The sequence below is a fragment of the Pipistrellus kuhlii genome, unplaced genomic scaffold (genome assembly GCF_014108245.1).
Source record: "Pipistrellus kuhlii isolate mPipKuh1 unplaced genomic scaffold, mPipKuh1.p scaffold_m20_p_7, whole genome shotgun sequence".
Lineage (NCBI taxonomy): Eukaryota > Metazoa > Chordata > Mammalia > Chiroptera > Vespertilionidae > Pipistrellus > Pipistrellus kuhlii.
The window spans coordinates 29,099,986-29,115,057 of record NW_023425573.1 but is presented as its reverse complement, the minus strand read 5'-3'; the positions used below and the strand labels follow the sequence as shown (position 1 = coordinate 29,115,057).

The 15,072-nt window shown below is 48.6% G+C and overlaps 1 protein-coding gene and 1 long non-coding RNA gene across 6 annotated transcripts in view; both read right to left on the bottom strand.

Moving 5' to 3' along the window:
- Positions 1-12,499, bottom strand: part of UBE2F (ubiquitin conjugating enzyme E2 F (putative)) — a 29,869-nt gene extending 17,370 nt beyond the window's left edge. For 2 of the 5 annotated variants that reach the window (XM_036420962.2, XM_036420961.2), the window contains exons 1-2: positions 7,578-7,711; positions 740-769 (exon numbers count right to left, since the gene is read on the bottom strand). In XM_036420962.2, coding sequence (XP_036276855.1) covers positions 740-769; positions 7,578-7,695 — 148 coding nt within the window. In that variant the 5' untranslated portion in view covers positions 7,696-7,711. Of the gene's footprint in view, positions 1-739; positions 770-7,577; positions 7,712-12,344 lie in introns of those variants that run through there. The other 3 variants (XM_045575650.1, XM_045575651.1, XM_045575652.1) reach the window with 3 other exon arrangements.
- Positions 3,630-5,498, bottom strand: LOC123651666. Its single transcript, XR_006740541.1, has 3 exons — positions 4,708-5,498; positions 4,231-4,581; positions 3,630-3,908 (listed from the first exon to the last, which is right to left on the bottom strand). It is a non-coding gene; the product is annotated as an uncharacterized LOC123651666 (long non-coding RNA).
- Positions 12,500-15,072: the final 2,573 nt, after the last annotated feature.

Here is a 15,072-nt window from a genome sequence, read left to right as displayed (position 1 = left end):
GCTTTAAAAAATATGAACTTACCTTTAGTAACTGATTTCATGATTACTGAAGGATGTGTCCCACAATAATCTTTACAGCTTTAGGTGGAAATGGGCCCCCTTCTCCCCAGTCAGTTGGCACTCTATAGCCTTCGCCCAGACTGGGAGACCCACTTGTAAAATATTTCACCCACATCCTCAGTATCAGAACAAATTTTTAAAAGTTCTAATTCAAAAAAACATTTAAATGGTGAAAGTTTTCAGACTTTGAAGGTCTTAAGAAAGGAACATTGCCACATATCACAGGTTCACTGCCTGGATAGCAAGCATACTCAGGAGTGAGGGCTGCACATGGTCTGAGTGGGAGAACCAAGCAGGGGTGGGGACCTGGTGACATCAGCCAGTATAGCCATCCTACCTCATGCGCAAAGATAAACGAGAACTTTCTGGACCAAAATGGTGCATCATCACTAACAAAACTAGGGCTGTCCATTATTGATTTATAGACCATTTCACTCAAAGAGAACGTGGCAGATAGGAAACCTAGCCAAACGCACCTCTGCTACAGTGAGGAGAGAGACACCGCCTGCTACGGTCAGAAAGACTCATCTCCTCTTACAGCCTTGAAAATGGTCTGTTCCCTGTCTGCACAGAAATTAAAGCGTATTCCTACCGTACATGAAATTCAGATTATTAAAATCACAAGTTTCTCCATGCAATTACTTTTCAGAACTAATGTTGGATGGGGAGCTATACTTACAAGGTAAGTTAGCTTCAAGTTCTGCAACCTCTGTAGAAACAAAGAGATTATTGTTAATATCACTCAACTACTCCACATGAAATTACCAACTCTAAATTCGAAATTTCTGCCAGAACTGAGGAAAAAATAAGTAAAATGAACGACTCAAACCCTAAACTTGGCCTCAAGTTTAGACTTTAAGCCATGAAGTTGCTTTCAAATATACAAAGTGACATGTAGGATGCCATCAAATACAGTCAAGGGCCCTTAAGAGTTTACTTTCAAAGTGAAAACCTTAACATTAACACAGAAATTACCTCTAGGTAAACAGTCACGAACTGTTTTCTAAAACCTTGTTCCCCCCAAGTATAGAAGCTCCTTCTCTCAACATTGATTTACTTATATACCTGTATCTCTTCCAGCTTTTCAGACCTGCCTTCCCATGATGGCTCACCTAGCGTGCTGCTCTTTTCAGTGAGAGAACTAGCCTCCTGGTGCCTCACCTGTGCCCGTGCCCATGCCCTTGGAGCTGCATTCCTTGGCCCCAATGCTCTCCTCCAGGGCCTGTACTATCAGTCATTACAGCACTGAAGCCCAGCACCCACTGCCAGCACAGAGCTACAAAACCTCAGCCATCCTACTACTACACAACTGATCTGGGGGGGTGAAGGGGACACACCCAGAAATAACTGGGCAAGCAAGTGCTCTCTGCCTCAGGCATAACAGAATGTGCTGGGATTCCCTTCAGCTGTGGAGATTAAAGGAGGGGGGGAGGGGTTGAGTGGGCTCCAAAGAAAAAATAGAATTTGTCCAGTAGAGGTGGAGGTTAGTGATGTGCAAAACCATAGAACACGTGACAGGCACCAAAGCTAGAGTGTGGAGCAACGGGAAAGGAGGTCAGGATCGTAGAGGTCCCAAGAGCATGGCTCAGAATTCTAAACTATATTCTGCAGCAACAGCAGCCAAGGAAGATCTCTGAACCAAAGTTCCTAAGCTTTGTCTCAAGAGGACCACTTTAGGAAGGGCACAGCGAAGGCTAGGTGACCTGTGAGCTGGGCACTTGGGTAGGCAGCAAAGGCCTGGCTTGAGGGCAGAGCATGGAAGGAGCTGCCAGCTGTGTGGGGCGAGAGGCGTCCAAGATGGAGCACAGGGCTGGGGAAGCCCTGGGAGAAGTACACTGAAGTCTGGGTGCATGATCAAGTCAGGGTTGAGGAGCCCCTGCAGAGTGATGCCACCTGAGGTGATGAGACCAACAAAAGTGGGGAGACTGGTGAGAAAAACCTCAGCAGAAAGCAGAGCACAAGAAGCCAGGAAAGTTAAGAGTAAGAAAGAGGTGGAAAACTATGGGGAAATGTGGTGATTCATTAAAGAGAGGACAGGCTGGTCCAAGGGGAATGAGGCCCAAGGCATAGCCAATGGGTGTGATGGACCCAGCTGAGGACATTCAAAACAGCAGGAAGGCAAGGGGAAAGATGAAAACCAGATTTAAAAAACTAAAAATCAAATGAGTGGTCAAAATATAAAAGCTACAGTTATGAAGATTTCTTCAAGTGATGTGAAGAGGAGTGGAAAGAGGAGGGCAGAGGCCACCGGTTTGCAAAACTGAGTGCTAAGTGCGTTAGTGGGAAGACTGGTTCTGCTCTCAGGCTAAGATTTGGGAAACCCACAGGCTTTTGACTTCAGCTGACTAAGAATCTGGGTAGAGAAAGGCCTACAAAATGTATCTGCTTGGGGATCCAGGTGTTTGGAATTGCATCTAGAAAGTGGAGTGGGGCAGAGGAGCCAGGGAACACAGTTCCGGGTGTTATAGCCAATCAGCGGAGCTGGGCATGGGGAGAGCAGTGACCCTAATCATCCTCTGGAAAAGGACCAGGTTTTGTGGTGAAATGCAAGCCCAGGAGTCTCCCTTCTTGGTAGTGTTATGTTGTACATTCAAACATATCCACTTAACATCATGGAGAGCCCGTGAGAAGTTCAATATCATTACTCTCATAACGACCACAGTGATCTTCAGTTTTGGCCTCATGACTGGCTTACTATTGCCCTAACCTAGAGCAGGGTGCTCATGAAAGAAAGTGGGGTGCAGAGGACCACAGCGTTCTGCACTCTGAGGCATCCACTCTGATAGGAAGGAGCAAGGGCCTTGCTCTGCTCCAACAGCTCACACAGGATTTCATTGTATCGGAAAAGCAGACATTTTATAAATGAATCATTCATATTAACAACTTTAAAAGTTATCCATATAATTAAACTATGTTTTTAAGGCACATCCTATTTACATATTTTATTATACTATTATTTAAATTTTTATTGGTAAGAATTTGCAAGAAACAGTCCTTGAGGCCCTTCTTTTGAGATAGATGCTGGCCACAGGAACCAGGCTTTCTCTGGGGGCCTATGCCATCTACAGTCAGGAGAGCTCTGCTCACCCACCTTTACAAAAGCCCAGTGAGATGTGCCCAGAGGGTTTGGGGGAGGGGGCACCTAACAGAAGTAAAATGTTTGAGAAGACATTCTAGTGCTAAGGGAAGAGAGGAGGTCTGGAGCTAGGGTGGCGGGGAGTGCTGACCAGGCATGATGACGACAGGGCCACAGAAGCAGCCCCACACCGCTGGCACAGGCGGAGGGCGCCTCACTCTAGGACAGGGGTTCTCTACCCTGCAGCAATGCCAATCACCTGGGGAGATTTTTCCTGACCTTTACAGCTTTAGCGAGTACCATTTATATACTAAAAAGACCTACTTATGTGTATGATTCAATTATTTTTAGTAAAATCTGGAGTTGTGCTTCCATTGTCACAATCTAGAATAGGATGGGGAATGTCTGGCCAGAGGGCCATATAAGCCCCAAGAAATCATTTGGTCTGGTCCTGCCAAGGTATTAGAGGTGAGTTAATTAAATGTCTGACCAAATACAGCAGGCCAATCTTTAAGCTGATAATTTTTTATTTTATAGATATACAAATGGCCCTTGGCAGAAAAATGGTTTCCATCCCTGACCTAGAACCTGCAGAGCAAACCCTGCCCCCTCACAGCCCTGCCAGGCAATACACCAGAAGTTCTAGGTGGGGCTCAGGCCTCTGAGTTGCTACTCTCCCCAGGTACAGGAAATTGCTGTCAGCTGTTGTGCCAAGCTATATTTATACACAGCTGGTTACACAGACTTAACAACTTCATACTATAGTCTAGACCTGTGGTTGGCAAACTGTGGCTCATAAGCCACATGCGGCTCTTTGGCCCTTTGAATGTGGTTCTTGCACAAAATACCACGGCCTGGGCGAGTCTATTTTGAAGAAGTGGCATTAGAAGAAGTTTAAGTTTTAAAAATTTGGCTCTCAAAAGAAATTTCAATCATTGTACAGTTGATATTTGGCTCTGTTGACTAATGAGTAGGTAGGTACATTGTTATTAACTTAATTAGGGTACTCCTAATTTTGTGGAAGAGCCACACTCAAGGAGCCAAAGAGCCGCATGTGGCTCGTGAGCTACAGTTTGCTGACCAGGAGTCTAGACTTAAATTCCTGATGAGCACTATGCTTGCATTTATTTCCACGATCAGTGTGACCCACTCAAGGAAGGTGGACAGGGCCGGGGAGAGCCCTCAGACCCAGTCCAGCAATGACCAAACCAGAGGCAGGGTATCTGTAGGCTTCTGGTCCAACAGCCAATGCAGCAAGGAATACCATTCTGGGGGCACAAAGACTTCAATAAAGATGCCAGGTACTCTAATTCAGCCACTATACAAGACAAAACGAGCCACAGAAGCTCACACAGTGTTGCTCTCGGGAGAGCTGTCACAAATGACAACAGTTTCTCTACATCTCCAATGATGGCAAATACTACTCATTAACACCAATAGTTTCTCTACATCTGCAATGATGGCAAATACTACTCATTAACATCAATAGTTTCTCTACATCTGCATTGATGGCAAGTACTATTCATTAACACCAATAGTTTCTCTACATCGGCAATGATGGCAAATACTACTCATTAACATCAATAGTTACCACTAAGTGTCTGACCAAAGAAACAAGTGGATTGCTTTACATGCTTGAGGCCTCTTGGAAAAGCAGTTACCCTTTCCTGCATTACCTTAGTGCCAAAGGACATGAACCCCCACCTGTTCTGTAACAACAAATTCAGATATTTTACCCTGCTTAAGGTTTCACCTGTCCCAAGATGCTAACACATCCACTGCACACTGGCCCAGCCTTTCTGGGAGGCACCTGGCACCTTGCACAATTCCGTGGCTGCACAACTTCCTTCTGAGAAATGAGACTCTTTTCCTTTCTAACTAAAGATCAAACCACAGAGCCCACTCGAAGCATGACTACACAGGAAGATCAGATGAACCTGCACTCTCTCCATGGCAGAGAATGAACAGACTTGCCCAGCCCTGGGACAGTACCTGGCCCTGAGCCTGGCACACACAGGGTGCTCAGAAAGTGCTTGACAAACAAGCACACTTGTTGGCAAGATGGCAGTGAATGTCCTGAGGCGTGAAGAACCTTTCTCCTGGGATAGCTGGGGACAAAGGCTGCATTCTCCTGGGATAGCTGGGGACAAAGGCTGCACATAGATTCAGTCCCTTTAGAGCCGCTGATTCCAGACGTGAGCTTGAACTCAGTCAACTCAGTTCCAAATCTCCACACTTAACAAAGACTAACAGGCAAAAAGTGCCCGCCAGCCTGCCTGGGCCCCTTGAGTCTTTGGGGGTCAGAATCAGTAGAATGATAGCAAGCAGGCACTAAGTTTGCTGAGTGGACAAGTGAAAAACAGGGCCACCTTATGAAAGACAAGAAGTCAGCAATTCTGCCTGAGGGCATTTTTGGGAGGTGGAAACACCGTCAACAGCCCACAAAGGTAAGGCATGAAAGCACTAGCTCCCCAGTCAGGCTGACCTAAGTTGGAGCCAACAGGAAATGCACAGATCTGACACCCTCTCCCCAGTGTCCCCAGCTCACAGGGTTCAGAGCAGGCAGTGGCCCTCAATCCTGGCTCAGACCATTCACTGGATTGTTCTACACTCCCCATTTCTGGCCAGGAGGACATCCTTGAGAACCATCCTGGGGGTTCAAATCACATGCTGGTGTGGTGAAGGTGTCAGTATGATAGAGAGTGGGCATGGCTGGGCCCTTTAGGACCTAGTCTCTTTCCTGGGTGCTCGCTGCTCTGAAATAGGTTCTGGTGTATCCAAGGACAACTGACTCCAGCCTTCTGCTGCCCTGGAAGACACTCCTGCCCTTAGAGAAGGGGCAAAGTCCAGCATGACGAGCCCCAGTGGGCTACCCAACTATGTCAGGGCTAGATGTGTGTGGGAGCCTCTCTTCTCTGCCCTTGTACTCTTTCCTGCTCCTTTGTTTCTGCTTGCTGGGCCTGCCCCTGAGAGCCTGCCCTACCCCTATATGTGGGTCCAGCTGTCCTCCTGCACTAAAGCTGCCTCCAGCAAATTTCTCAATCCCCTATGTCCAGCTTCAAAATAAACCACCCTCCAGCAAGATTAGCAAAGGTCAGACTAGATTTGCACTAGAAAGTGCCCAACAGAGGGCCAGGCTCGAGAGCTTAGTGTACAAAGCTGCTATAAACATTATGGGGGTATGGTCAACCAGATTGCACAGTACACCTGCCAGCTTCCCACCTGTTCCTCCTTAGCAAAGGTCTGGACCATCCTCACTGTAACTCCCCAGCAACCAAAACACCCTCCACTCCAAGGACAACAACATGCATCAAACCCTTTTCCAGGTGCTGCCTGGCTCCTGCTTCCGTTGTACAATAGATGGAACCCTTGAGCCAGCACCCGGAAGAGACTCAGGTCCTAAAGGGCCCACCCAAGTGAGGTGGTACCACCACGGCACCCTCTGACCCCACAGGATAAAGCTGCTTAGCAAACCCACTGCAATCCAGCGCTCTCCCCAACAGAACAGGCAATGCCAAAATGTAGAGAACAGTTCTTACTCTACCAGGAGGCATAAGCCAGAGCTGAGTCAACGTTCGGGGGCAGCAGAACAAGGAAGCATGTGCCCCTAAACCTGAGGCCTTCCTGTTCCCGTTCCTTCCCAAGCTGAGCACTGCTTTGTTTCTGAGAAGGCCCGACACAGCACGTGTATACATAGTGCGTACATACGCATGGCTTCCCTGCCACAAAAAGTATCAGGATATCAAATACCAGTCACCCCCACCGTGACTGCCTAGAAGAACACGAACACAGACAGTTCTAACAAACTACTCACATACTCACATATCAAGTGCTTCCTAGCTCCTCACACTTAAGAAATGAAAACACGTCATAAGCTCTTTCACGGCAGGGCTGTTTCTCCCTCAACTCTGTAGTCCTCGACCCTAAAAAACTGCCTATGCACCTGAGAGCTGTATGTCTGTGCAATGAGTCACACAGAAGCTGCACACAAACACATGTGACCCACAGCTCCGGGACGACGTGCTGTTAATTCTGCAAGGGGAACTAAGTTTGCACAGGCTCTCCTCAGGCTTTGACTTGATTAAATGGAGAAGAATCCTAAGAGATTACCCAATTCCACTCCCTCCCTTGGTGCTGAGGGGTCCAGAAGAAACAGACCCCTCTCTCAGGAGTCAACAATGACAGCCCTGAGATCAGAGTGGTAGATCTGCTCACTCTCAGGACTTTACTCCTGCCAGTGTGCTGGCAGCCCCACAGAGAATACTCCAAGTACATAAGACACACCAGTTTCTAATGCACTTCCTCACCAGCAGCACTCCCACAGCACACAGGTTTAAGTAATAAGCGGTTACGCTCTAACGTTTTCAAACAAGCTGCTTCACACTTCAACAGAGCCCCCAGCCAGCCTCCTCGATTGTTGTGGAATATAAAGAGCTCAGACCTTTAACGAGCAGCCTGTCTCTCACAGACACCCTGCGAGTGGAGTCAGAGGCTGTGGTTGACGTCCGGGACCCTTTGAGACCGTCATCCCGCTTCAGTTTGCTCGCCAGGGTCAGCATTACTGCTGCCTTTACCTGAAAGACAGATGGAAGGTCAGTTAAGAACAAATCTCTAGACAGCAGCTGAATACTGTCCACAATGATGTAAGTGGTTTTCACTTTTTTCTTTAGTTATAGAAAAAATTGGCATTTTAGCTACATGAAGACTGGATTCCTTCATAATAAATTTGGGTAATCTCTACACCCCCTCTATAAGTCAAATTTTAAAAGTATGAGTTAAAATTTTTAAAAGGGAGCTTAAATTTTAAAAATGGATTTAATACCCACTGGGTGCCAGGCCCTGGGGTATGGTGGGGACAGAGCTCCAGAGCTCACAGTCTAGGGGAGCCTCCACTGACAGCTTCCTCTTGGGCTCACCACTGTCCATGTAAGTCTGCCCTTCCCCACTGCAGGGACATGCACCTGTGTGTGCCTGGCATGCTGGGCACATAGCAGACTAGGGGGTTGTCAGCCTCTGGTGAGGAGAGGACAGTGATGCTTTGCTTTTCTTCTTCCTTTAAGAAAGGTGGGGCTAGAACCTTAATAACCACCTTCACATTTATTGTTTTTTATTTACATTTTTAGGCAATATCAACATCAAGTTTAAATTATAACCAATGCCCCCCAAATAGATTCTCTTTGCTGGCCGCTTCCAACCCATCTGTGTTTCAGATTCCCACAGAGAGCTCACAGGTAAGAATAATAAAGACCAACACGGGTGATGTACCTGACTGCTTGGAAGAAAGGGCTCAAAAATGTCACTAGATCTGTACAGTATCACTGTCTTTTAGAACAGCTGTCGCCAACCTTCTGGACCTCATTGGTGACCGCTGCTCTAGAATCATGCCTCCTAGTTCTTACTTGCTTTGACACAGTTGGAAAGGGACTCGAGCTTCTTCTGACTATGGACACAAATTGGTCACCAGCCCAATATTTCCATAATTTCCTGCATTACCTTAACATCAATTTCTTTCAATACCATTCTGATTATTTTCAAGAGAAAATGATCTAAAACTTCCAGAGGGCCCTAGCTGGTTTGGTTCAGTGGATAGAGAGCCGGCCTGAAGACTGAAGGGTTCTGGATTCGATTCCGGTCAAGGACACCTGCCAGGGTTGCCCACTCGATCCCCAGCAGGGGGCACAGGAGGCAGCCGATCAATGATTCTCTTTCATTATTGATGTTTCTATCTCTCTCTCCCTTCCTCTCTGAAATCAATAGAGGTATATAATACATAAATAAAAATAAAAATAAACTTCCCAAAGGAAAACTTGATCTAAGCACAGAACTGTTAGTTTGAGGCTAAGATCTTTAAAGGCAAAATAGGTATAAGGGTACTCCTCCTCCTGGGTATTTTTTTACAATTTTAACCCAAGTCAGTTACATAGCTTCTCACACCATCTTCTATATCCCCCCAGACTATAAGATTTTATTTTCAATTATTTGTACCATGAAAGCAACATATTAAGTATCTTCTGAATTGTGACCTCTGAACATACACGTGTGCAACACACACATGTGCATGCACACACATTCACATCTCTGGCCCCTTAAAAGAATCACTGGTCTAGCCGAAACTGGTTTGGCTCAGTGGATAGAGCGTCGGCCTGTGGACTGAAAAGTCCCAGGTTCGATTCCAGTCAAGGGCATGTACCTTGGTTGTGAGCACATCCCCAGTAGGGGATGTGCAGGACGCAGCTGATCGATGTTTCTCTTATTGATGTTTCTAACTTTCTATTCCTTCTCTCTTTCTCTCTGTAAAAAATCAATAAAATATGTTAAAAAAAAAAAAAGAATCACTGATTTAAATGCTTCAGAAGATAGTTCAACTACACATTAGGGTTCATAAGCTATGCGAATTTCAAGTCTGGGAAGGCCTTCTACTCTTCGCACTTTTTACAGACGTGGAACGGCAGGCCATGGGGACCTGGTGACTAGCTTGTCTGAGGTCACTCGGTTGCCAGAAGCAGTAACCACAGAAATACTAGTTTCCCTTCTGGAGACAATGGATGGGAACATTTTTACCTTGAGATGAATGGTTCCAAAGGTATATACATCCATCCAGCAATTTGGATACTAGTACTTTAAAACATGTGTAGTTAGTGTACTTCAATTACACCTCAAGAAAGTTGAAAAAAGGTGAAAACACACCAACACTAGCTTTTTCATTCCCACCTATCATGTCATCTTTTCAGGTGGATCTATGTAGAGGCATGGACCACAATCAAGGAGCACGCCTTTTCAGGTTTACTCAGAGCAGGGGTTCCCAGTTCAGTTTATAAAGTAACTTCACAAAAGGGGGGGAGGGGCACTGGGAAATACCTTTTGGTGCTGCATTAGCCCTCACCCAGAATGATCCATCAGGCACCCTTAAGGTGATCTGGACCATAAAGCAAGGCTTGCCTCCCAGACAAGCCCACTGCCATGCACCAAGAATGAACACATCAGTCCTACCACATCATCAGGGCCACCTGAGGACGACGGCCAAAACAGGCATCTGTCACTTGGCTGGAAGCACTTGGTTTTTATCCTCTACCTGGCCTTGGCAATGAAATATGGCAAAAAATAAAAGTATAGCACGTATAGAGTTCAGCAGGCAGCACACGAGGAAAGTCATGAGAAAGAGCCCTGTGGAAAAGTCAGGGCATGGGCACATGCCTGGTCCACACCCAGCTTCCTGAGTGGGCCTACCGAGGGAGCCACTCAGAGGGCCCTGGCAAGACTCACCAGCACTCTTCTGTGCCTCCGCAGTCTAAGGATTCTGCTTAGTTCTTTCAGAACCCTATTGCCCCACACTCAATTCCCCTCTGGGTTAAGCCCACACTCAATTCCACTTAACTTCCTGCCTTGAGATCTTCAAGTTTGTGGTCCTTGATAAAACATACTGGGCATTGACCATGCAACATATAAAAGAAAATAACACTGGTGTTTCCTCTTCTACATTAGATAATACAAGACTTATTTCCCTAGCATTCTAAGAAATTTAAGTATATAATGACCATCCATTTCTCTACCATCTATACTTTTTATACCTTAGGGATAAAAGGCCTAATTTGGAAATGTATCCATTAGATGCTAAATTAACATTAAACAAAGAGATTTGAAGGAAAAATATTCAAACTTGCCCAGAGATTTGCCAAACAGCTCCAGTTGATTCAGATCCTTTTCCTTCTTCAGTATGCTTCATACACTGAAAACCTGGTTTAAAACTAAACTTCCCCTTTACTGCAAATAACTCTGACGAAGGCAGCATTTTTGGAAACATCAGCATTTAGCATGCTCCGTCTCTCTAAATTCCACACATTTAAGTTCCTCTGGGCGGGACTCGCTTTCAGGCTGTTCAAAGATCCATATGTGCTATTTACTAGTTTCACCACCAAGTAAGATTGACTCAGCCTACCTGCATGTACTGGCAAACTCAGACCATGTCACCTGTGCAGGGACACTGGGGCCAGTCAGTGGGTTTACAATTCTTCCTGCCATGAAAAATCCGACTAAGTGTAAAAGATGGAACTGAATGCAAGTCATTAGGGAACAACCACACCAGCTTCTCCAGCCAAAGAGGCCCAGATCTGGACCCAAAAAAGTCCACACCCCACTCTCCTCCGGCAGAAAGCCAGGGCCCAAGAACCTCCCAGCAGGCAAACGGAGTTATTGTGCTTTGGTTGATCAGCCTTTGGAGTCCAATACATTTATCTTCAGCAGTAAACCTGCCCCTTCCCGCACCCTCCTACCTGAAATGAAAGGCAGGTATGTCTAGATGGAGGCCCTCAAGTCCCCCGACAGCTAGCCTGGTGGTGGCTTGTCTCTGAACCCCTTCCCCCCCACCCCCCGTACCCTCCTTCCCCTCCCTCATCCCAACCACAAGTCCTCTGCACAGGGCAGGCCTGCCTCCTCCCTGTTCCTCGACAACACCCCGCATGTCATTTCTGGAAGCTTCTGTTCACTGAGACACCCAGGCCCGGAATGCCATCCTTCCCTTCACCACCCAATCCTACTCCTCGCACAGGAAGAACACATTCCCACCCAGATTCCAGCTTCTCCGCGAAGCCTTCCCGGCCGCGGTCGCGCCGGAGGAATGCGGGCAGGGGCGGGCCCGGCCTCCTCGGGGGCCGGCGGAGGAAACCGAGCCCCGCCGAGGGCAGGGCCACGCCCAAGCTCACACCCCGGCGGCACCGGGTCTGGACCCGGGACCAGCTGCACCGATCGTTCCAAGATGTCCTCCGGCCTCCCTTGTCCTCTCCTCCGCCCCCGGGAACAGCTTCCCCAGCTCGCCGCGGCCGCCCCCAACGGCGTCAGGTCCCGGGCCGACTCCATGGCGGTCACAGTCGGACTGCCGCGTCCGAGACCCGCTCCCGCCGCCACGTCGGGCCAGTGACCTTGGACCGGCGCCCGGCGCCCCGTTTCCTCCGGACAATGCGGCCAGCAGCACCCCCGCGACGGCGGCCATGTGTGTGCCCGGCCCGGCGGGTGCTCCTGCGGGCGGCCCTTCCAGCCCGGCCCCGGCCGGTCCCATTCACGCCGCCCGCCCGGGAGCAGCCGCGCGGCCTGAGGCGGCCCCGGCGCCGCCCGCCCTCGGTCCGCCTGCTGCAGCAGCGCCGCGGGAGGGGAGCCGAGCCGCCTGCAGGCCCGCGACCACCCCTCGCCCGCCGCGGGGCCGCGCGCTCCTCACCTGGGCACCTCGAGACAGGCGAGGCGGGCCCGGCGCCCAACACCATGCCCGGCCGGCCGGCGGCGGCGGCGGCGGCGAGACGCGGCCCCTCACAGCCACACCGGCTCCGGGCGGCGGGACCGGAAGTGGCAGGGCGGAGACTCGACCACTCTCGTCCGCCGCGGCTGGGACTGCGGCGGGCGCTTTAAAAAAAAAAATTCAAAGCCCTGAAGAACTTTATTTGGAGCACAAGATGCGAACAACTGCGTGCGCTGAAGGCGGCTGGGCCTCGCTCATTGGCAGAGGGTGCGGCCGGGGGCGGGAGGAGGATCTCTCGGTCCTCGCTGATTGGCCAGTGGCGGCTGGGGGCGGATCTTCCAGTCAGCTGCGGAGCTTGCGCTTCCGAGCGCCCGGGCCTTTGCGCCTGGTTTCTGCGTCCATTCATTTCTCCCTGGGCTAGGCCTGCTCTCTGCGTCTCAGAGAGACCCGCGCGGCGCCGGAACCGACCGTCTCGATGGACGTCCCCGCTGTGTGGTGCCCAGGAAGCAGAGGACCCGGCCGACCCCACAGCCTGCAGTGGAGGGGGTGAGAGGGCGGGGCGGTGAGATGTGCCTTGGCTGAGGCTCTGCAGAGGAGTGGCTGGGGCCTTTCCTGTGCTTGTCTTAATGGGTTATAGTCCTTCTTTTATCTTTTACAGTTTTGTAAAGCACTTTAAAAGTTTTTCAAATTGTACAAACTCTTCTCACGTCCATTTGTGTGATTGGTGATAAGGGCGGGGTTGGGATTGGGGGAGCAGCGCTCAGGCCAGGCTCCTGGAGGGAATGGGTCTTCTGAAAGATGAGATTCACCACATACACCGGGAGGAAAGAGCCAAGGAGTTGGAATTGTATTTCCAGAAGCCCCGTTGAAAGTTTGAAACAGTGGAGTGACTTTCTTTATAAAAATAAAAAAAAGTCTCTGGCTCTGAGTGAGCTGGTGGGAGGTGTGAAAGAAAAGAGCCACATGTAACCTGAAAAGCTCAGGGAAGGCCTGCATGGCAGTCTTGCAAACCCAGAGACCACAAAAGATGATTTGAAAATTAAATATCTAACAGGTATTTCATGTCCCAGATATTTCACCTGACAAAGATAAACTTTGATCTTTTACTGAGCCCATCTGCCTTCAGGCATCGGAGATGACATATCTGTGAGATGTCTGGGTAAGTTGTAACTTCCTTTTACCCGGACCCCTCAGGGCACAACAAATGGCCTGGAGACATTCCCTCATTGTTATTGTTATCAAGTTAATTGTCAACTGTTAATTACGTTAGAGTATCCTGTATCCATCTCTGTAAACGAAGCTCATGTCCATTGTTTAACCTTTTACCCTATCCCAGAGGTTTCCCCGCTTCGCTTTGTCCCACCTCCCTAATCTACAATATCACCAATGAAATTCATGTAACTAACCTACGTCCCTTTCCTTTGATTGCAATGTATAAATATAGAAATGTAACCCTCCATTCTCTGGAGCATTATCTCAATCCGTTGAGGTTCTGCTTCCTGGCATGTCCACAGTTAGGCTCAAATAAACTCACAAAAAAATTCTTTACAGGTTTCAATGGTTTTTTTCGTTAACAGAGGGGAGCCAGGCAGAGAGGAGACCAGAGCCAGGAAGACCGGTGAAGAGCACGGCTCATGGTAGACCTTCTGTTTGGAACAGGTTCCTCCTTCACCCAGCTAATGAGAGGGCAGGGCGGGACGAGGATGAGCTCCCAACTCCACGGAGTTATCCCTAGCCCTCAAAACCCCTGGACTGGGAGAAATTCGCTCTCTTCCGCCATGCTGCCGGCGTGGGTGGGAGGAGCACATGCTAGCATGGTGAAGGCTCTTTTGTTTATTGCATTGGACTTGGCTCCCTGGTGGTCCTTGGGGATCAGGAAGTCTGGGCGTAACAAACATATAACACGTAACTCCTCATTTTCTCTAAGTTTGGAGAGATGGTGTGCAATCAGTTCCTTAGGTCCCACTGTCTTTTCCTGCAGCTGCACGTCTATGATTCTTTCCCTTTCCAGGCTGGGGCCCCAGAGCCAGCAAAGCCCTGGGAGAACATCGCCCAGGACAGAAACGGCCCTTGCAAGTAATGCACCTGTCGTCTCCAGGAAGCATTCTCAGGACGGTTGCTGACAGCGCAGGGGCGGCCTAGGGTCTGGGCATTTAGGAAGTCTTGCTGAGGGTCCAGACAGGTACCTTCAACACAGGGCTCCTTGCGGCACACTCTGGATGCTGAATCCACTGTGGCAGCAATGCACTGCTGCCCATGTTTCATATTTTGTGTAGTGCCTATACTTTGTTATACTACCCTGTTTCCCTGAAAATAAGACAGTGTCTTATATTAATTTTTTTCTCCCAAAGTTGCACTTATTTTCAGGGGATGTTTTATCTTTCCACGCGATAGGTCTTATTTTTGGAGGATGTCTTATTTTCGGGGAAACACGGTAGGTATCAGAACACTCCAGTGAGTGCTGTGGGCAAAATGCCACAAAACAGTTTTCCCTTAAAAAAAAAAATCACAAAAAAAACGCCCACACAGTTGAAAGGAAATGGATCTTTGTCTCACTAATAGAAAGATGTGGACAGGAAACAGGGAAGGCTGGTCAACAGCCTTAATTGCTCTGAAAGGTCAGAGCTAATCACTCACTGTTTAATTTAAACATTGTTAGCTGAAGCAGCCTCTATCTGTTTGTCTGATGTAAATTTCTGTAATTGGAATT